This window comes from Bombina bombina, chromosome 10 (genome assembly GCF_027579735.1).
Source record: "Bombina bombina isolate aBomBom1 chromosome 10, aBomBom1.pri, whole genome shotgun sequence".
Taxonomy (NCBI): Eukaryota; Metazoa; Chordata; class Amphibia; order Anura; family Bombinatoridae; genus Bombina; species Bombina bombina.
The window spans coordinates 94912840-94935413 of record NC_069508.1 but is presented as its reverse complement, the minus strand read 5'-3'; the positions used below and the strand labels follow the sequence as shown (position 1 = coordinate 94935413).

At 41.6% G+C, this 22574-nt stretch overlaps 1 protein-coding gene across 1 annotated transcript in view; it reads left to right on the top strand.

The window, feature by feature from the left end:
- LOC128640733 (mucolipin-2) overlaps positions 1-22574 on the top strand; it is a 236447-nt gene that overhangs the window by 118772 nt on the left and 95101 nt on the right. Inside the window, exon 2 of the mRNA XM_053693160.1 lies at positions 3565-3727. Coding sequence (XP_053549135.1) covers positions 3565-3727 — 163 coding nt within the window. The remainder of the gene's footprint in view (positions 1-3564; positions 3728-22574) is intronic.

Here is a 22574-nt window from a genome sequence, read left to right as displayed (position 1 = left end):
AACTGGTCTTGGAGCACTGCTTCAAGCTGCGGCAGATCAGAATTGTTTGCATAGATTACTGTGTCATCTGCGTACATGTGTACAGTTGAGGATTTACAGACATTAGGCAGATCATTTATAAATAATGTGAATAGTAGGGGGGCGAGAATGGAACCTTGGGGTACACCACACGTGACTGGGAGCGGGAGGGAGTCGCTGTCCGAAACGGAGACATATTGTGATCGATCCAATACATATGATCGAAACCAGGTTAACGGACGATCAGCAATACCAGAGTTTTTTAGTTTGAGCAGTAGTATGTCATATGTCTACTGTGTCAAAGGCCTTTGCAAAATCAAGGAAAATAGCTCCAGTTAGGTCTCCTTGTTCCATGCCAGTTTGGATGTCGTTGCAAACTTTTAGGAGGGCAGTTGTAGTGGAGTGATTTGGGCGAAAACCTGATTGATCAGGGGTCAGATAGTTAGATTGTTGGTAATACTCACATAATTGCGTATGGACGCATTTTTCTAAGATTTTTGACAATACTGAGAGCAAAGATATAGGGCGATAATTAGAAACCAAGGTTAACTCCCCACTTTTATGGATAGGCACTACTCTTGCAGTTTTCCAAAATTTGGGTATGTATCTAGACACCAAGGATTCGTTAATTAGGGTTGTGACCGGTTTAGCAATTGCCGGCGCACTGAGCTTCAACAGCATTGCTGGGATTTGATCAGGTCCAGACTGGTTTTTCATTTTTAGATTATTAAGGTGTTTTTTAACGACATTGATGGGTACAGGTCTAAAATTTAACTTCTCTATATTGGGTCTTTGCTGATTTAGTGGGGCCTGATCCACATTTGTAGTTTCAGGATGCTTGTCATTTATTAGTTTGTCAATCAGGGTGGTGGAGCATCTGATACAATAACTATTAAAAGCATTTGCTACTTCTAAGGGGAGTTGCAGGGTATGGTTGTCCACATTGACAGTGGAGGGTTGGGAGTGTATTGGGGGAGTTTGTAAGTTATTTATGAGTTTCCAAAACTTTCTAGGGTTTGATATGTTAATGTTCAGATTTTCACAGAAATATTGGGCCTTGGCCAATTTTGTTTGTTTAGTGCATATATTTCGCCATTGTCTATATACACACACTTATCAGGTGGTTTATTAGCATTGCTAGTGCCTACACATACTCTTTTTACTTTCATAAAGCCTTTACATTTCTGTGTTTTATTCCCAGTACTTAAACATACTTATTTTCTTATATAGAAAATATGAATACATGGGGGTTTTAGTACATTATCTGTATGTATGTGTGTGTGTGTGTATATGTGTGTGTGTGTGTGTGTATATATGTATGTATGTATGTGTGTATATATATATATATATATATATATATATATATATATATATATATATATATATATATATATCTCTATATCTATGTGTGTATGTATATATAAATAGATATATATGTGTATGTATGTGTATATATATATATATATATATATCTATATATATCTATATATATATATATATATATATATATATATATATATATATATATATATATATATATATATATATATATATATATATATCTCTATCCAAGAAAAAAGAGAGCACTCACCATATATATACATACATACATACTGTACGTACATACATACGCATAAAGATTTTTCTTTTTACATTAAAATTACTCATTCCAGTGATGTTTAACAGCTTGACCAGTGCATACGTTCTGGGATATGGTCAATACGAATGTTAAACAAACTTTATTTTCTCAGCTAGTGTCCTCGCCACATATCAAGCTTCTCATTAGCATGGATTGTGTTTAGATGCTGTTTCTCTCCTGTAAATCTTGATATGCTTTCCAGTGTTTGTTATACTTTATTTGACATTACTGGGCTTTTCCTCATTTCATCCTAGCTTTGTCAGTGTTGGTACACATTTTATTGCTTTCCTGCCTTAATCATACTTGTGGTTTTAGCAGTTTTCAGATGCTGAAACAGACTTTAGGTTTGGCATTGTTGGGTGCTTTAACTCACTCATTGCCATTCCAGTGTTTAAAATCTTCTTGCTTGACAGGTCTAAGTGGCCTAGGGGCAATCTGCATGGTGACCTTTGTCGAGCACCAGGGCGGAACTCGCAGTTCTCTGGCGATAAAGGAAGTCTCTCTTGTATCCTTCAGTGGACAGAGTCTTACCTATGTTAAGTTTTTAAGCTGTCCATATTCCAGGCATGGACAAATGGGAAGCAAACAGACTCTACTCTCCGGGGATGGTTACTTGACCTGGAGGTGTTTTGCAGTTGGGGGTGCCTGGTGATAGATTTGATGGTTTTCCGCCTCAATTCCAAGCTGCCAAGCTTCTGTTCGAGATTGAGAGATGCTTTAGCTGTTCCATGGCACTTCAATCTGGTATATCCTTTTCCTCCACTTGTCCTTCTTCTTAGAGTCGTAGCTTGAATCAGACAGGAGAAGTTGTTCATTATTTAGATGTGGTTAGAGCCTAACAGTTCTACCTTCATGCTACCAAGGAATTTCGTCAATCATTTTCCTTCTTTGTCCTGCATTCTGGTAAACGCAAAGGTCAGAAGGCTATTTCTCTTACTAGTTTCTTCTGGCTCAAGGATTTGATCCGCATATTTAGTAGGGGACCAGCAGCCTCCATCGTGAATTGCAGCACATTCTACCTGTTCGGTGTCTATTCCTGGGCCTTCAAGAATGAGGCGTCAGTTGAACAGATTTTTAAGGGTTATATTTGGTGGTCTTTGGATACTTTCACAATATTTTTACCAATGTAATGTTGTTTTTGCCTCAGCTGAGGCATCTTTTGGGAGAAGGGTTCTTTAAGCGGTAGTGCCTAATTATTAGGACTGCCTTCCATACCTTTCTCTCCCTATTAATTTTGTGTCCTCCCACAGCTTGGGCATTAGTTTCCCATAGGTAATGAATGAATTTGTGGACTCTCACTGCCATTAAAAAGAAAACATAATTTATGCTTACCTGATAAATTCTTTTTCTTGACAGTGAGTCCACGAACCCGCTGTGATTTTACCCCTTTCTCGACCTTATGACTTTCTATGCCGTCCTAACTGCACTGGGCTTTAAAGCCCTTAGGACGGCATAGAAGGTCATCGCCATTTGACTGTACTGAAGCCAAAGGTGCTTCCTGAATGGGATTGTGTGCTGGAGGGCGTGCCTTGCTTAATAAGTCCGGGCGGGAAGGGATTAATGTAGTGGCGGCAATATTTTGGCACCTCAATACCCGTTGTATCTCTCTGTACTTTTTTCTTTATCCTGGGTTAAACTACTGGAGGGTAGAGGAAGTGGAAGGGATATTAAATACTTTGTTTGAACTGTCTTTGCCGCCCTCTTGTTGGCCAGGTGAAGTATTTTCCATAGGTAATAAATTAATTTGTGGACTCTCACTGCCAAGAAAGAAAATAATTTCAGATAAGCATAAATTGTTTTTTAAAGATAAGAAATTCTTCAAAGCATAGTGTAATAGAAAATCTTGGTGCCTGAGATCACATCATCTTCTTTGCTTCTTGTAACTATAATTTTTTTTTTTTTTACAGTGACCCTACCTTAGCTCTTTTGAAAATGGAAAGGGAAGAACACGCTTTAAAGGAAGATCTCAAGTTTTACTTTATGAACCCATGTGACAAATACAGAGCAAGACACCAGATCCCATGGAAACTACTTCTGCAGGTTTTGAAGATAGTTATGGTGACTACCCAGGTGAATACAGCTAGTAGTAAAATAATACTGATGTTGCGAAAACATTTACCATCACTACAGCCAGCCATATACACACATGAATAGTTTTTCTTTTTTTTAGAGTTTAGCAAAAACAGGAGTACAGCAAAAATAATTTAAGGAACTGGTCCTTCATGTGTTTATACTCACTGATTGAACTCGGACCAGGTTACTTTGAGTTGCTTTGAGTTGTTTTACAAGTATATGTTGTCCTGCATTGCTTTTAAAGCATGTTAGGGTTGCATACTGTAATCAACCACCATGACTTTGCCCAAGTACCCCACAGCTATACCCCACCCCTACCAATGGACAACTCCGCCTCCATCACAAAGGCTATTATAATATAGTCCAAACAAACCACTTTTCAGACTCACTTTGTATATTCTGAATGCAATGTTTCTGCCCTTTTTTTCTTTTGTTTTGCTAAGTGACTAGAATGTGTGTGCAAATTTGAAGAGGTACAAAATGACCTCACAAACGTAAAAAGTTTTACACACACACATATATATATATATATATATATATATATATATATATATATATATATATATATATATATATATATATATTCTCTTAAACAGGAAGAGTCCACAGCTGTATATATTACTTTTGTGAATTCAGAACCTGGCCACCAGGAGGAGGCAAAGACAACCCAGCCAAAGGCTTCAAATACCTCCCCCAGTCATTCTTTGCCTTTCGTCACAGGAGGTTGGCAGAGAAGTGTCAGAAGTTAGAGTTAAGTCTTTTTTATGGAGGGTAGTACTCTTCGAAATGGGACTGGTGTTTTAAGTAGTCCTTTCAGCCTTTCAATGAGAGCATGGATGAAGTTTAGAGTCCGGAGATGCAGGGAGAGTTTTTCTGCGAAACCATCCCGACTCATATTAACAGCTCCCTGGCAATCAGCGTTGATGAGTTTCGCTGGCTCTCTTTGTTCAGTCAAGTCCATGTCAGAAGCGAGGCTACCATCTGTCACACTTGAAGGGCCGTGTTCCTGTTCCACGGCGTAGCTTCCAGTAAGAAAGTTTCATTTTACTTTATTATGTGAATGTGATGTTAATGTAAAGGTAAGGTCCCAGTGGGACTCCTTTTATCTTAAAATAAGGAATCATGGGTTAATATCCCCTAAGGGGGATTATTGAACAGGAGGTACTTTAATCATGTTTATGTGGTTTTATCTGCTGATGTGTAGTAATACTTTAGGCTCATGGCTTTTCAGAACATTAACGGCCTTATAGTCATTTGGCGCGATCTTTAGATTTGCACGCTTTTTTATGACTTGCGCGGTGTACTTCGTGACTGGGTGCGGTTACGTTGTTTTTGACTTCCGTATGCTGAAAGTGTAGCGACAGAGAGTCTTCTCGTGGGTTGTCTAGTTCACAGGAGGTAGTGAGTGCCCCAGCCATTGGGGGTGTAAAGAAGGTGTCAGTTACCGTTTCTTTTTTGTAATCCCATGATAGAGGATTCTGACTTTTTAGACATGGATGTCTCTGATGCAGAAAATGCGTCTTGTGATGAATATGAAATGGCCCGGATTATTCATGCCCATCAGTTATGTTCTGATTGCCGTTCCAGAGTACTCTCTTCTCCCGATTCAGGGTCCTCAGAGTTCGTTGAGGCATCCGCCCCTGAGGATGCTAGGTCCTGCGAGGCGCGTGTCCCAGAAACTCCCTTTTCTACGCAAGCAGGTGTCCCTTTGGTTTTTACTCCTCCGGAAGGTGGCCTGTTTCCTCCAGAGGTTATGGCACGGTTTCGCATGGCCATATCTGCATTTGTATCTCCCAAGTGAAATATTTTTAAGATAATGTCCGTGTTCTGTCAACCAGGGTCCGCTGGGTGGGGGATTGCCCGATTTTAGTTCGGCCTCCTGGGAAAGCGGGGGCCTCTGAGGCTGTACTAAGAAATGTTTTGGCATTGCTAGAGGATCCCAGTCCTAGTGGGCCGAGGGATTTGAGGCCTTAGATGCCGGATGGCAACCTGGAACGTTTTGGGGATGAAGCTAATCTCCTCCTTGTCTCCATTTTTCTTTATTTTATGTATTGGTTCCAGTTCTGAGTTTCGGTGAAGGGGGCCTTCTTTTTTTCCCTTGGGCATTCACCTGCGGGTGCTGCCTTTTATTTTAGATCCGGATAGGATGTATTCGATTTATTTTGTATAAAGCTTAGGGCTGATATAACTTTCGTTTAGAGAACTTGTTTTTTCTCTGGAACCGATATTTGCGATTTTGTGGTCGCATGGGCACTTACTCGGAAGTTGCACACTTTTGTTAAGTCCGAGGTTATGTTTTCTAGATCATATTATCGAGCCTTTGGGTCGATTTTTCTTGGACCGTAGACAGATTCTGGAGTGCGCTTGTACCAGGCAGCTACTCATCGGGCGCTGTCTGTTTCTTGGGTTCATGTCACCCTCGTGGTGCTGATTAGCCTGTTGGTTTAAAAAAAAAAAAAAAAAAAAGTCTCAAGGCCTAGTGTTATGGACTCGGATCCTACAACGAGGTTTGGGGCCTGTGGCGTAGATCCAACGCTTCTGGTAGGAGGGTTGTGTGCTCCGATATAAGTTGTTGTTTTCTGAAGATATTGCTTGAGATGCTTGACCGACTTTTTCAGACATTGTGGTTTCTAGGTTCCCTGGGGAGTCAAACGTGGCTTTCCATTCATTTGGAAGTCTGGAGATGTGATTTATTCCCGGAGGTTTAGTATCTGAATAGTGGACAATTGCGTCTTCACTTGCGGTATCACCGGATGACGACTCTTGTAGCCTAATCGCATTGCATTTGCGGTGGCGAGGTTTCCTTCCCTCCTGTCTTGGGTTGGGTCATTTGTTATGGAAGAGTGGGCATGTCCTTCTTTTTCTCAGTGTTTCGTCTGCTCTCGTGCGTGGAGTGCAGGGGTCTCCCTGCATTTCTTTCAGGAGCTGCGAGGCTCCCGTTGTTGTTGTTCCATTTAAAGTATGTCGGGTGATCGATCCTGCAGGGATCTCTGGAGACTGTTGTCCAAGATAAAAACTGCCCCTTGTCATACCATAGTCTTTGACTCTTGGGTGCTACCAGCCGATCTTATTGCAGATCTAGCCCTTCGGGCTTGAGGGTCGGAGGTCTGGGGTAAGTAACAGTCTTTTCGCCTGTCTGGGATCAGGATACTGATCATTTAGTCTTTCCAGCGTGGGGTCAGGTCGTTAGGCCTTGTGATCCAAGGGTACTTACTGGTGACCCTTTCCTAAACCGGTTGGGAGTACTTTTCATACTCTTGGGTTTGTGGGTATTGCTAGGTACTTTACATCTAAGGACTTTAGATGGTGGAAGGCTCTGTCTGGGTGCGCTCCTAACCATAGGAGGCAGCTTATGGGTTTCTCAGGGGCTTCAGATCGGTTCCGTTTTTCGAGGACTCCGGCTAAGGACTATGTCTCTTGCCTGGAAAGGGTATGGACGGTTCTGCTTAACCTTAGGCTTTGGTTCTCCCGCATGTCCCTTTGGAGCGGGTGGGGGTTTTCTGACTATTATGAGAGATTAATATCAACCTAAAGCTTCAGTTTGAGGTTTTCTGATGGGTCCCTACTTATCTGCTGGGACATCTGATGTTTCCTGGTAGGCTCCAGTTGCTATCCAACTGGGCTGACAATATTGGCCGAGGGGTTTGCCTCTAGTAGGGTGTTTTCCATTGATTAATCTTCTCACCTAGGGTAGGGAAGGGATTTTTAAGTGCTCTGCTTGGTTTGGAGGTACCTCAGTATCTGTAAAGGGCCCGTGGGTCCTTGGTTTACTCTCCTCATAGGGTTTTTTTCCCTCTTGCGTTCTTAGTATCACAGAATTGATTTCTGGTATCGGAATGCTGTGGGTCAGAGTGCTTTCTTCCCTTGAGAAGTGTTTCTTCTTATGGAAGGCTGCAGTGTAGGGTTCCTTGGACCCGAGCATGAGGTTCCTGTCATGGTTCAGGGTAGCATGCTAATTTTTTAGTAGCGGTCAGAGTTCTACTCTGGGGCTTTGATGCCTCGTAGATCCATCCTTTTTTGTTCCAAAGGTCTGAGACTCTTGTCTGCAAAAGGTCTTTCACTAGCTTTGGGTCTGGGACCGTTATCCTGGAAGGAAGGTCATTTATCAGTCTGCTTTGCAGCATGGACCGTTTACTTTTATGAATTTGTCCTCCCCTTTGTTGGGGGGAATCTTAGTGCCCATCTCTCTACCGGTGGCGGCTGTTGCCGGGATGGATCGCTCCTTGGATCCGGAATTTTCTGGTTGGGAGCTGTTGTCGAGATTTTTCAGTGGGATCGGTCCCACCATGGCTTAAGACTGCTTTGTGGCCTGTAGATGGGTCATAGCGAGTTTTGCTCACAGGTGGCTCTGTGCCTTCTTGGAGAGCTCTTTTTAAACTGCTGGGAAGGTTTTCCTGTCTCTGCTTGTCTCTGCTTAATCTGAAGGGTCTTGTCTTGTCTAGGTTACAAGGGGGAACTCGCGGGTTTCTGGAACACCATAGTTGGTATGGTGATGTGTCAGGGATTTGAGGGTGGCCTTCCGGTCATCTTAGTGACGTTTTCTCCTGACTATGGACTTATCTTCTGGTTCTTGTCCTCCTAGGGAGTTTGTTTCCCTGGACAGTGGTCCTGCAGCAACTTCGGGTTGCTCTAAGTTGATTTGGTCTTTTAGATGTCTCATGGGGCCTCTATTCTCTCTCTCGGGGGTAGATGGAGATTTTGACCAGTTTTTGATTTAAGTCCATTTTGGATGGTCCTTCGAATCTCCTGGGTTCCTCTACTCTCCCTCTTGGGGGTTGATAGAGGTTTTCAGTTTTGTAATTGTGGGAGTTGAGTGCTGCAGGGCTGACTCCTCGGAGGCCTTATGCTCAGCAGACTCTAGGTCTGAGTGGTCTCTAGCACGGCTTGGCAGGTTGTGTAACTGATGAGTGGTTACCCGGGCTCCGGTTTTTCCCTTGTCGTTATAGTGTTTTGTTGGGTGTCGAGTAATTTCAGGCTGTGGTGCCTTTTCGAAGGAGCCGCCTCTTTTGTACCCACCCTTTGTTTGCATTCAGTGTCCTCTAGCTTGGGTATTGTTTTCCCAAAAGTAATGAATGCAGCTGTGGACCCTGTTTTTAAGAAGAAAAACATAAATTATGCTTACCTGATAATTTTCTTTTCTTCTGACAGGAAGAGTCCACAGCTCCCGCCCGCGCTTTATCTATGGGCGGCAGTACATTTTTGTTCTTCTGGCACCTTTTTAAAAATACCCTGATATTTCTCCTACTGTTCCTTGTTCCCTTGGCAGAATGACTAGGGGATGAGGCAAGTGGGGGAGGTATTTGAAGCCTTTGGCTGGGGTTTCTTTGCCTCCTCCTGGTGGCCAGGTTCTGAATTCCCAAAAGTAACGTAATGAATGCAGCTGTGGACTCTTCCTGTCAGAAGAAAAGAAAATTATCAGTTAAGCATAATTTGTTTTATATATATAATTTTTTTTAAAATAATATTTTAATACATACGCCATTTTTAGGTACACCGGTTCAATTGCTTGGTAACACAAATTGCTAATCAGCCAATCACATGGCAGCAACTAAATGCATTTAGGCATCTAGATGTGGTGAAGAAGACTTGCTGAAGTTCAAACCGAGCATCAGAATGGGGAAGAAATTGGATTTTAGTGACTTTGAACATGGCATGGTTGTTTTTGCCAGACAGGCTGGTCTGAGTATTTCTAAAACTGCTGATCTACTGGGATTTTCAAGCACAACCATCTCTAGGGTTTACAGAAATGGTCAGAAAAAGAGAAAATATCCAGTGAGCGGCAGTTGTGTGGACGACAATGCCTTGTCAGGAGAATGGGTAGACTGAGTTACTGTTACCTTTCTATCATCTCAAACCAAATAACCACTCGTTACAACCAAGGTATGCAGAATACCATCTCTGAACACACAACATGTCGCACCTTGAAGCAGATGGGCTACAGCAGCAGAAGACCCCACCGGGTGCCACTCTGTCAGCTAAATTGAGGCTACAGTTCACACAGGTGCACCAAAATTGGACAATAGAAGACTGCCTGGTCCGATGAGTCCCATGACATAAAAGGAATTTTATCTGCATTCATTTTTTTTTAATATAACAAGACTTAAAACAAGAAAAGAGTGAGTGCACCAAACTTTATAACTAAGGCTACTACCCTAAAAAATTCAATAGTTCCTCTGAGCTATTGTAGAAATAAGATATAAACAGCAGTAAGGGGAGCAAAGTAAACTAAACATACAATTTCTAGCTGATAGACACTTTAAAAGAAATAAAGAACTAGTAAATATATGATCTATCCTATCAAAAACCTTGGCGATTTAATAATAAAGTACAATGAATACTGATGTGGTGATATAAATAAAAACAACTTTATACGCTGAAAAACCTACATAAGTAGGTGGAAAATGTAATAAGACATTGTGTGTAGAGTATACTAAAAATAAAGAAGGAAAATAATGGATATAATAAGAGAGTGTTTATTCTGGTGGGGGGGGGGGAGGAGCCTGCTGCGTGCGTGAGGATGGCAGCAGAGATGTGAAGCTCCTGAATCTACCCTGCCGGACTGAGAGGCTAAACTAACATGCTAAACTACTCAGGAGTTTATAGTGACAAGCCTCCATATGTTTAAAAACAAATACTAAGGTCAGGAAATCCCAAGTAACAATCCAGTAGTGGAAGAGATACATTTTTCTCCAACATTGGTGTGTCCGGTCCACGGCGTCATCCTTACTTGTGGGAATATCTCTTCCCCAACAGGAAATGGCAAAGAGTCCCAGCAAAGCTGGCCATATAGTCCCTCCTAGGCTCCGCCCACCCCAGTCATTCTCTTTGCCGTTGCACAGGCAACATCTCCACGGAGATGGTTAAGAGTTTTTGGTGTTTAAATCTAGTTCTTTCAGTTCTTCAAGGGGTTCCGTTTGAACCTTTACATTCCATAGATATTAAGTTACTATCTTGGAAAGTTTTGTTTTTAGTTGCTATTTCTCCTGTTAAGTGTAGTCAGTCCACGGGTCATCCATTACTTATGGGATTATAACTCCTCCCTAACAGGAAGTGCAAGAGGATCACCCAAGCAGAGCTGCTATATAGCTCCTCCCCTCTACGTCATACCCAGTCATTCTCTTGCACCTAACTAATAGATAGGATGTGTGAGAGGACAGTGGTTATTAAAACTTAGTTTTTATTTCTTCAATCAAAAGTTTGTTATTTTAAACGGCACCGGAGTGTGTTGTTTTTTCTCAGGCAGCATTAGAAGAAGAATCTACCTGAGTTTGTGTATGATCTTAGCGGACGTAACTAAGATCCATTTGCTGTTCTCTGCCATTCTGAGGAGCGAGGTAACTTCAGAACAGGGGACAGCGGGCAGGGTTCACCTGCAAAGAGGTATGTTGCAGTATATTATTTTCTAAGGAATGGAATTGACTGAGAAAATACTGCTAATACCGATATAATGTAAGTACAGCCTTAAATGCAGTAGTAGCAACTGGTATCAGGCTGATATGTATGTATGTTGGCACTAAAGTATTTCTGGGGACTGGCACTTCACTAAGAAAATACTGTATACATATAACTTATAGCCTTTCTGCAGTGATAGCGACTAGCAACAGGCTTTTAATTTCATTTCATATATTATATTTAAAACGTTTACTGGCAGGTTAATCGTTTTTCTCTCTGAGGTACTTGGTGAAAAATTTTATGGGCATTATTTTCCACATGGCTTTCGTTTGTTTTTGAATAAAATCAGTTTACTGAGCTTCCCCTCTGTTGTATTATGAGTGGGAGGGGCCTATTTTGGCGCTTTATTGCGCAGTAGAAATTCAGTCACAGTCTGCCTTTTTCTCCCTGCATGATCCAGGACGTCTCTACAGAGCTCAGGGGTCTCCAAAACTAGTTTTGAGGGAGGTAATCACTCACAGCAGACCTGTGAGACTGTGCTTTGACTGTGATAAAAACGTTTATATTTTCAATTGTTATCCGTTTTTTGGTATTAAGGGGTTAATCATCCATTTGCTAGAGGGTGCAATCCTTTGCTAACTTAATGCATGTACTGTGAAAATTTGGTTTCTATAACTAATCCGGTTCATTGTTATTTCAACTGTGACAGTTTTTGTGTGCTTCTTAAAGGCACAGTAACGTTTTTTATATTGCTTGTAAATTTATTTGAAAAGTATTTTCCAAGCTTGCTAGGCTAATTGCTAGTTTGTTTAAACATGTCTGACACAGAGGAATCTCTTTGTGCAATATGTTCAAAGGCCAATGTGGAGCCCAATAGAAATTTATGTACTAATTGCATTGATGCTACTTTAAATAAAAGTCAATCTGTACATGTTAATAAAAATTCACCAGACAACGAGGGGGAAGTTATGCCGACTAACTTGCCTCACGTGTCAGTACCTGCATCTCCCGCTCAGGAGGTGCGTGATATTGTAACGCCAAGTACATCAGGGCGGCCATTACAAATCACCTTGCAAGACATGGCTAATGTTATGACTGAAGTTTTATCTAAATTACCAGAACTTAGGGGTAAACGAGACCACTCTGGGGTGAGAACAGAGTGCGCTGATAATACTAGAGCCATGTCTGATACTGCGTCACAATTTGCAGAACATGAAGACGGAGAGCTTCATTCTGTGGGTGATGGATCTGATCCTAATAAACTGGATTCAGACATTTCAAATTTTAAATTTAAGCTTGAGAACCTCCGCGTGTTACTAGGGGAGGTGTTAGCGGCTCTGAATGATTGTAACACGGTTGCAATACCAGAGAAAATATGTAGGTTGGATAAATATTTTGCGGTGCCAACGTGTACTGACGTTTTTCCTATACCTAAAAGACTTACAGAAATTGTTAACAAGGAGTGGGATAGACCCGGTGTGCCTTTCTCACCCCCTCCTATATTTAGAAAAATGTTTCCAATAGACGCCACCACACGGGACTTATGGCAGACGGTCCCTAAGGTGGAGGGAGCAGTTTCTACTTTAGCTAAGCGTACCACTATCCCAGTGGAGGATAGCTGTGCCTTTTCAGATCCAATGGATAAAAAATTAGAGGGTTACCTTAAGAAAATGTTTGTTCAACAAGGTTTTATATTGCAACCCCTTGCATGCATTGCACCTGTCACGGCTGCGGCGGCATTCTGGTTTGAGTCTCTGGAAGAGACCCTTGACACAGCTCCATTGGATGAGATTACACACAAGCTTAAAGCCCTTAAGCTAGCTAATTCGTTTATTTCTGATGCCGTAGTACATCTAACTAAGCTTACGGCTAAGAATTCCGGATTCGCCATTCAGGCGCGCAGAGCGCTGTGGCTAAAATCCTGGTCAGCCGATGTGACTTCTAAATCTAAATTGCTTAACATACCTTTCAAAGGGCAGACATTATTCGGGCCCGGTTTGAAAGAAATTATCGCTGACATTACTGGAGGTAAGGGCCATGCCCTGCCTCAAGACAGAGCCAAACCAAGGGCTAGACAGTCTAATTTTCGTGCCTTTCGTAACTTCAAGGCAGGAGCAGCATCAACTTCCTCCGCTCCAAAACAGGAAGGATCTGTTGCTCGATTCAGACAGGGCTGGAAACCTAACCAGACCTGGAACAAGGGCAAGCAGGCCAGAAAACCTGCTGCTGCCCCTGAGACAGCATGAAGTGAGGGCCCCCAATCCGGAAACAGATCTAGTAGGGGGCAGACTTTCTCTCTTCGCCCAGGCTTGGGCAAGAGATGTCCAGGATCCCTGGGCGTTAGAGATCATATCTCAGGGATATCTTCTTGACTTCAAAGCTTCTCCTCCAAAAGGGAGATTTCATCTTTAAAGGTTGTCAACAAACCAGATAAAGAAAGAGGCGTTTCTACGCTGTGCACAAGATCTTTTAATAATGGGAGTGATCCACCCGGTTCCGCGGTCGGAGCACGGACAAGGGTTTTACTCAAATCTGTTTGTGGTTCCCAAGAAGGAAGGAACCTTCAGACCAATCTTGGATTTAAAGATCCTAAACAAATTCCTAAGAGTTCCATCGTTCAAAATGGAAACTCTTCGGACAATCTTACCCATGATCCAAAAGGGTCAGTACATGACCACAGTGGATTTGAAGGATGCCTACCTGCACATACCGATTCACAAAGATCATTACCGGTACCTAAGATTTGCCTTCCTAGACAGGCATTACCAGTTTGTAGCTCTTCCATTCGGGTTAGCTACTGCTCCAAGAATCTTTACAAAGGTTCTGGGTTCTCTTCTGGCGGTACTAAGACCGCGAGGAATATCGGTAGCTCCATACCTAGACGACATTCTGATACAAGCGTCAAGTTTCCAAACTGCCAAGTCTCATACAGAGTTTGTACTGGCATTTCTAAGGTCTCTTGGCTGGAAAGTGAACAAAGGAAAGAGTTCTCTATTGCCACTCACAAGAGTTCCCTTCTTAGGGACTCTTATAGATTCTGTAGAAATTAAAATTTACCTGACAGAGGACAGGTTAACAAAACTTCTAAATGCTTGCCGTGTCCTTCATTCCATTCCACACCCGTCAGTGGCTCAATGCATGGAGGTAATAGGCTTAATGGTAGCGGCAATGGACATAGTACCCTTTGCACGCCTGCATCTCAGACCACTGCAATTGTGCATGCTAAATCAGTGGAATGGGGATTACTCAGATTTGTCCCCTATGCTGAATCTGGAGACCAGAAATTCTCTTCTATGGTGGCTTTCTCGGCCACATCTGTCCAAGGGGATGCCCTTCAGCAGGCCGGATTGGACGATTGCAACAACAGACGCCAGCCTGATAGGTTGGGGCGCTGTCTGGAACTCCCTGAAGACTCAGGGATCATGGTCTCAGGAGTAGAGTCTCCTTCCCATAAATATTCTGGAATTAAGAGCAGTTTTCAATGCTCTTCTGGCTTGGCCTCAGTTAGCAACTCTGAGGTTCATCAGGTTTCAGTCGGACAACATCATGACTGTGGCTTACATCAACCATCAGGGAGGAACAAGGAGTTCCCTAGCGATGATGGAAGTCTCAAAGATAATTCACTGGGCAGAGTCTCACTCTTGCCACCTATCAGCGATCCACATCCCAGGCGTGGAGAACTGGGAAGCGGATTTTCTAAGTCGTCAGACTTTTCATCCGGGGGAGTGGGAACTTCATCCGGAGGTTTTTGCCCAAATACTTCGGCGTTGGGGCAAACCAGATCTGGATCTCATGGCGTCTCGCCAGTACGCCAAACTTCCTTGCTACGGGTCCAGGTCCAGAGACCCGGGAGCAGTTCTGATAGAAGCTCTGACAGCATCTTGGGCCTTCAACATGGCTTATGTGTTTCCACCCTTCCCGATGCTTCCTCGATTGATTGCCAGGATCAAACAGGAGAGAGCATCGGTGATTCTAATAGCGCCTGCGTGGCCACGCAGGACCTGGTATGCAGACCTAGTGGACATGTCGTCCTGTCCACCATGGTCTCTGCCTCTGAGACAGGACCTTCTGATTCAGGGTCCTTTCAAACATCCAAATCTAATTTCTCTGAAGCTGACTGCTTGGAGATTGAACGCTTGATTCTATCAAAGCGTGGATTCTCGGAGTCAGTGATTGATACTTTAATACAGGCTAGGAAGCCTGTTACCAGGAGAATTTACCATAAAATATGGCACAAATACTTGCATTGGTGCGAATCCAAGAGTTACTCATGGAGTAAGGTTAGGATTCCTAGGATATTGTCTTTTCTACAAGAAGGTTTAGAAAAGGGTTTATCCGCTAGTTCTTTAAAGGGACAGATCTCAGCTTTGTCCATCCTTTTACACAAACGTCTGGCAGAAGTTCCAGACGTTCAGGCTTTTTGTCAGGCTTTGGCCAGGATTAAGCCTGTGTTTAAAACTGTTGCTCCACCATGGAGCTTAAACTTAGTTCTTAAGGTTTTACAGGGTGTTCCGTTTGAACCCCTTCATTCCATTGATATCAAGCTGTTATCTTGGAAAGTTCTGTTTTTAATGGCTATTTCCTCGGCTCGAAGAGTCTCTGAGTTATCGGCCTTACATTGTGATTCCCCTTATCTGATTTTCCATTCAGACAAGGTAGTTCTGCGTACTAAACCTGGGTTCTTACCTAAGGTAGTTACCAACAGGAATATCAATCAAGAGATTGTTGTTCCATCATTGTGTCCTAACCCTTCTTCAAAGAAGGAACGACTTCTGCACAATCTGGACATTGTCCGTGCCCTGAAATTTTATTTACAGGCAACTAAGGATTTTCGACAAACTTCTTCCCTGTTTGTCGTGTATTCTGGACAGAGGAGAGGTCAAAAGGCTTCGGCCACCTCTCTCTCTTTTTGGCTTCGTAGCATAATACGTTTAGCCTATGAGACGGCTGGACAGCAGCCTCCTGAAAGAATTACAGCTCATTCTACCAGAGCTGTGGCTTCCACTTGGGCCTTTAAGAATGAGGCCTCTGTTGAACAGATTTGCAAGGCTGCGACTTGGTCTTCACTTCACACTTTTTCCAAATTTTACAAATTTGACACTTTTGCTTCTTCGGAGGCTGTTTTTGGGAGAAAGGTTCTTCAGGCAGTGGTTCCTTCCATGTAAAGAGCCTGCCTGACCCTCCCGTCATCCGTGTACTTTTAGCTTTGCTATTGGTATCCCATAAGTAATGGATGACCCGTGGACTGACTACACTTAACAGGAGAGAACATAATTTATGCTTACCTGATAAATTCCTTTCTCCTGTAGTGTAGTCAGTCCACGGCCCGCCCTGTTTTTTATGGCAGGTCTAAATTTTAAATTATACTCCAGTCACCACTGCACCCTATAGTTTCTCCTTTCTCGTTTGGTTTTCGGTCGAATGACTGGGTATGATGTAGAGGGGAGGAGCTATATAGCAGCTCTGCTTGGGTGATCCTCTTGCACTTCCTGTTAGGGAGGAGTTATAATCCCATAAGTAATGGATGACCCGTGGACTGACTACACTACAGGAGAAAGGAATTTATCAGGTAAGCATAAATTATGTTTTCTTCTGCTAGAAGAGTTTCTGAGTTATCTGCTTTGCAGTGTTCTCCGCCTTATCTGGTGTTCCATGCAGATAAGGTGGTTTTGCGTACTAAGCCTGGTTTTCTTCCAAAGGTTGTTTCTAACAAGAATATTAACCAGGAGATAGTTGTTCCTTCTTTATGTCCGAATCCAGTTTCAAAGAAGGAACGTTTGTTACACAATTTGGACGTAGTCCGTGCTCTAAAATTCTATTTAGAGGCTACAAAAGATTTCAGACAAACATCTTCTTTGTTTGTTGTCTATTCTGGTAAAAGGAGAGGTCAAAAAGCGACTTCTACCTCTCTTTCCTTTTGGTTTAAAAGCATCATCCGATTGTCTTACGAAACTGCCGGACGGCAGCCTCCTGAAAGAATTACAGCTCACTCCACTAGGGCTGTAGCTTCCACATGGGCCTTCAAGAACGAGGCTTCTGTTGACCAGATATGTAAGGCAGCGACTTGGTCTTCACTGCACACTTTTGCCAAATTTTACAAATTTGATACTTTTGCTTCTTCTGAGGCTATTTTTGGGAGAAAGGTTTTGCAAGCCGTGGTGCCTTCCGTTTAGGTAACCTGATTTGCTCCCTCCCTTCATCAGTGTCATAAAGCTTTGGTATTGGTTCCCACAAGTAAGGATGACGCTGTGGACCGGACACACCAATGTTGGAGAAAACAGAATTTATGCTTACCTGATAAATTACTTTCTCCAACGGTGTGTCCGGTCCACGGCCAGCCCTGGTTTTTTAATCAGGTCTGATGAATTATTTTCTCTAACTACAGTCACCACGGTACCATATGGTTTCTCCTATATATTTTCCTCCTGTCCGTCGGTCGAATGACTGGGGTGGGCGGAGCCTAGGAGGGACTATATGGCCAGCTTTGCTGGGACTCTTTGCCATTTCCTGTTGGGGAAGAGATATTCCCACAAGTAAGGATGACGCCGTGGACCGGACACACCGTTGGAGAAAGTAATTTATCAGGTAAGCATAAATTCTGTTTTTTTTTTTGCAAACAACATTGTATCAGAGTGGCCCCTAAGAAGAGATATGTACCTTGGAAAGGGTACGCTAAAACGAATCGAGCAGCGGTGAGAACCAGACCTGGGAACAGAGGACGGAGCAGCCAAATGAGCCGAAAAGCCGGAAGCACCTGCAGCAATCGGGCTCTAACTGAAGCGCAGGCTTAGAGGAGGCGGTGAGCGAAAGAGCAGCTAGAGACTTAGCTGAAGGAAGAGCCGCCGAAAAGCAGATAGAGACAGACGCTGGCAGGCGCTAGGAGAATTTGGATGAAAAGATTCCAACAGCTACGGCTGTCTGGAGGTGGTGTGACTAACCGGGAGACAGAGCCGGAGGCAGTTAGTTGAGCTGAGTGAGAAGGCAGCCAACAACTCGGCACCTGAGCGACAAGAAAACCGACCCAACCCAGGTGAGACCTAAACAGGCAGGCTGACTTGGAGAGCGGCAGGTGGAGGAGGGGACCACTAGAAAAAAAAAAAGGGCTCTATAGACATCAGAGGGCAATACTGGGAGCGTAACGAAAACCAGAGGGGTGAGTAGCCAAATAGTAGAAAGCCCCAAAGGTATTCATTTGAGAGGGCTAAAAACTATAGCCCCTAAGAAACTACAAGGGAAGAGCTTGTAAGTAAAAAAAAAAAAAAAAAGAGAAAATGCAATAAACAAAAGTGGGGGAGAAAAAGGGGGAGACAAAGAAGGAAAAGAGAGAATAAAAGCTGAAAATTAGAGGAGAAAATGGCTGCCAAAAAAGCATCTAAGTTGGATAAGGTAAACAGAAATAATAAGTCCCCAAGTGTAAAAGATAACCCCTTTTTCCACAATTTGAGTTTAGAACAACATACTAGCCCTAAAAATACAGGGACAACAGTAAAAGACAGCTTAGCAAGTATGGACACACAGATAACGATGGAGGAAATTAGCAACAAAGGAAGATATTGCCTCAATAAAAGATTGTATTTTGGCAGAACTCTCTGAAATCAAAAGAGAGGTGAACGAAATAGGACAGAGGGTTAATACCTTAGAAGCCCAGCAGGAGGAGGCAGAACAAGAAATGGCACAGGTTAATGAAGTCATACTTGCACAAGCACAGCAAATAAATGATTTGCAAGATAAAATAACAGATCTTGAAGATAGGTCCAGAAGGGGGAACTTAAGGGTAAAAGGTATACCAGAAGAAATTAAAACTGAGGACCTAAAACCCTTTGTTCAAAAGCTTTTTGCCACCCTGATACTGAACTCCCAAGAAGGGGACATAAAAATAGAGAGAATACATAGACTGTCAAACCAAGCTGTTCCGGGAAGAATCAGAGATGTAATACTAAATTTACAAGACTTTGCATTGAAAGAACAAATATTAAGAAGAGCTAAAAGAGAACATACATTTAAATATCAACAACTAGAAATTCAGATATTTGCAGATCTAAGTATGGCAACTATGAAAAAAAGGAGAGATATCAGATTCCTGACCAGATGTTTGCAGGAAAAAGGGCTAAGGTACAAGTGGACTTACCCCTTTGGGTTAATAATTTTTCATAATGGAAATACCTTACTCTATAGAAGGAAGGAGGATATCCATCAGATAAAAACAAAGCTACATCTGGATCTTGAAATTCCCGTAGAATTTGAGAGAGAAGATTTAGACGAGATGAGACAAAGAACATTTGAAAAGGGGAACACCCTAAAACACACGTGGGAAGAAGCCAAGAAGAAGAAACAAAATGGACAGACAAACTAGCTTATTAATAGGAGGAGAAGTGAAATAAGGAAAGCAAGAAAAAGGACTCATGAAAAATTATTAAATTCTTGGGAGATGCTCCTGAGGAAGTTATAGGGAAGGGGAACTTAAGGATATTTTTTTTATTAGCACAATCACAGCTACACTGGCTATGCACCATATTCAACACTTACACTTGTGGGGTCCTACCCCCCTTATGCACACACCCAAGAGGGTTTTTTTTTTTTTAACATATTAGAACAGTTCCACCTTGGGGCTTTCACTACACTTATTATGGTAAATTAACTTTACCATGGACACACTTATTCCCGATTTTGCATTTAAGTCAATTTTTACTTCACTGGTTCATCCACACTGGAGAGCCTTTATTAATTTTTTTTTTTCTCACAAAATAAATGTGTGTTTCCTCACAATATATACATGTGTTTATTTACACCAGAGTGTGATACCTCACGCCCTTCTCTTTTTTTTTTTCTCACAATATATTCGTGTGCCTATTCACATCAGAGTGTGATACTTCAAGCCCCCTTTTTTTTTTTCTCCCCCTTTCTTCCCCACATGGGGAGAAGGGGATAGTTGGACCCGATGCAAGCTCAACTAGAATTTTTTTTCTTTCTCTTCCCCCTCTCTCACCCACACGGGGAGAAGGGGATAATTGGACCTGATGCAGGCTCAATTAAGATTTTTTTTTTTTTTCTTCTTCTTCTCTATTAAATTAGTGAAGGAAATTCCGGCAGGGAGGAAGTTCTACTCCTTGGACCAAGCTTTCTTGTTTTTTTGTTTTATGTATGTAAACAGAAAATTTTATGTTATATGTTATAAGAATCATTTGTGGAGATGGGCTATTAGATATATAGGTATAAATGGAATTAAGGTATTATATGAGGATACTCTTGTGGGGAGTTGGGAACAGGAATGAAAGATATTCAGATTATATCCCTAAATGCTAAAGGGCTAAACACTCCCCAGAAGAGATCCATGGCTCTGAGGGAGATGGAGAAATTAAAGGGAGATGTCTTGCTATTCCAAGAGACCCATTTTAGAAGGGATAGGGAACCTAAATTCATAAATGATAAGTATAATGTATGCTACATGGCCTCGGACAGGGGCAGGAGGAATGGGGTCTGTATAATATTTCATAAAAATATGAATTTCCAACTGAAAGAGAAGGTAAAAGATAAGGAAGGGAGATACTTTGGAATAAAAGGGTATATCCAAGGTGAATTAATGACAATCTTCAATATTTATGGCCCAAACATAAAACAGAATAGTTTTTTCAAAAAATTGATTAACATAGTATTGGACTTTCAAGAAGGAACCATGGTATTTGGAGGAGACTTTAATATTTCCCTAGATCCACATCTGGATAACTCTAAAAAAAAATATCTAGTATCCCTAAATATATCATAAAGCAAGTAAACAATAGTCTAGAACAGTTAGCTATATATGATGTTTGGAGGATGTTATACCCTACTCAGAGGGATTATACGTTCTTTTCGAACCCACACTTGTCCTATTCAAGACTGGATTATCTATGTATAAATTTAAAAGGGCTAATACGAATACAGGAAGCACAGATCCTGCCTATGACCTGGTCGGACCATGCTCCGGTAAGTCTAAAATTTAAAATGGGGCTTCCAGGAGGAAAAACAGTATAATTGGAGATTAGATGATGCCATTTTGAAGAAACAGGAAGATAGGGAAATTATAGCAGGGAAAATAGAAGAATTTTTTCTCAATAATATAGAAGAAATAGAAGTAACTACCCTCTGGGATGCACATAAGTTAAGGGGCATACAGAAGATGGTGAGCGGGAAAATATTTAGAGAAACGATGGAAAAAATCCAGAATTTAGAGAAAAGGCACAAACAAACACCAGATAATGAAAAATTATTAGAAGATCTAGGGAAGGAAAGGAGGAATATCCAGGAGTATTGGTCGAGCGTTAATAAGAGAAAAGCATTATGGCTGAAACGCAAGTTCTATACGGAACGGGACAAAAACGATAGACTCCTAGCGAGGGCTATAAATAAAAAACAAATAAGTAATAGTATTTATAAATTGATAAAGGAGGATAAAAGCTATTGTAAGAACCAACAAGAAATGGGCCAACAATTTAATACATTTTATAAAAATGTATATAATTTAGAGACCCATCCTAGAGAGGAAATATTATGGTCAAAGTATTTCAGTGAGGTTAACATAACTAAGGTTACGGAGCAAGAAAATCAAAAGTTAGATGAACCAATCCAATTACAGGAAATTCAAGAGGCAATTGAGAGCTTATCAGTAGGTAAAGCCCCAGGCCCGGATGGGTTCACGGCCTAATATTATAAAAACTACAAAGATATTTTGGCCCCCTACTTGCTGAAGCTGTTCGATTCAATAGATAAGGGGAAGAAATTTTCCAAAGAAATGCAGGAGGCAAGAATTATAGTGATTCCCAAAGCAGATAGAAATAAAGAGGAGGTAAAAAACTATAGGCCAATATCACTTCTGAACATAGACTTAAAAATATATGCAAAAACTATAGCCAACAGATTAAGGGCAATCTTAGAACGAATTATCCATCTGGATCAAGTAGGATTCGTTCAGAACAGGGAAGCAAGGGATAATATAATAAAAAATATACACCTCTTAGAATTTGTTCAAAAAGAAAAAATCTGGTCATCATTTATATCGGTGGATGCCGAAAAAGCTTTCGACCGAATTAACTGGTCATTTTTAGAAAGCACCCTTAAAATATTTAATTTTAATCCATTAAGTATTAAAAGAATAATGGCGTTATATACAGCTCCAACAGCTAGGATTATGGTAAATGGAGAATTATCTAACATTTTTGATATATATAATGGAACCCGACAAGGGTGCCCCCTATCGCCAACGTTATTCATATTATCTATAGAAATCTTGGCAGCTCACATTAGGCAAAATAAGAAAATTAGAGGAATTAAAATTGGTGACAGCGAATATAAGGTCTCATTATTCGCAGATGATATCCTCCTGTCCCTGTCGGAACCAGCCAAATCAATCAAAGAACTCCTGGAAGAATTTAAGGTATTTGGGTTAATGTCAAACTTCCTGGTTAATATAAATAAA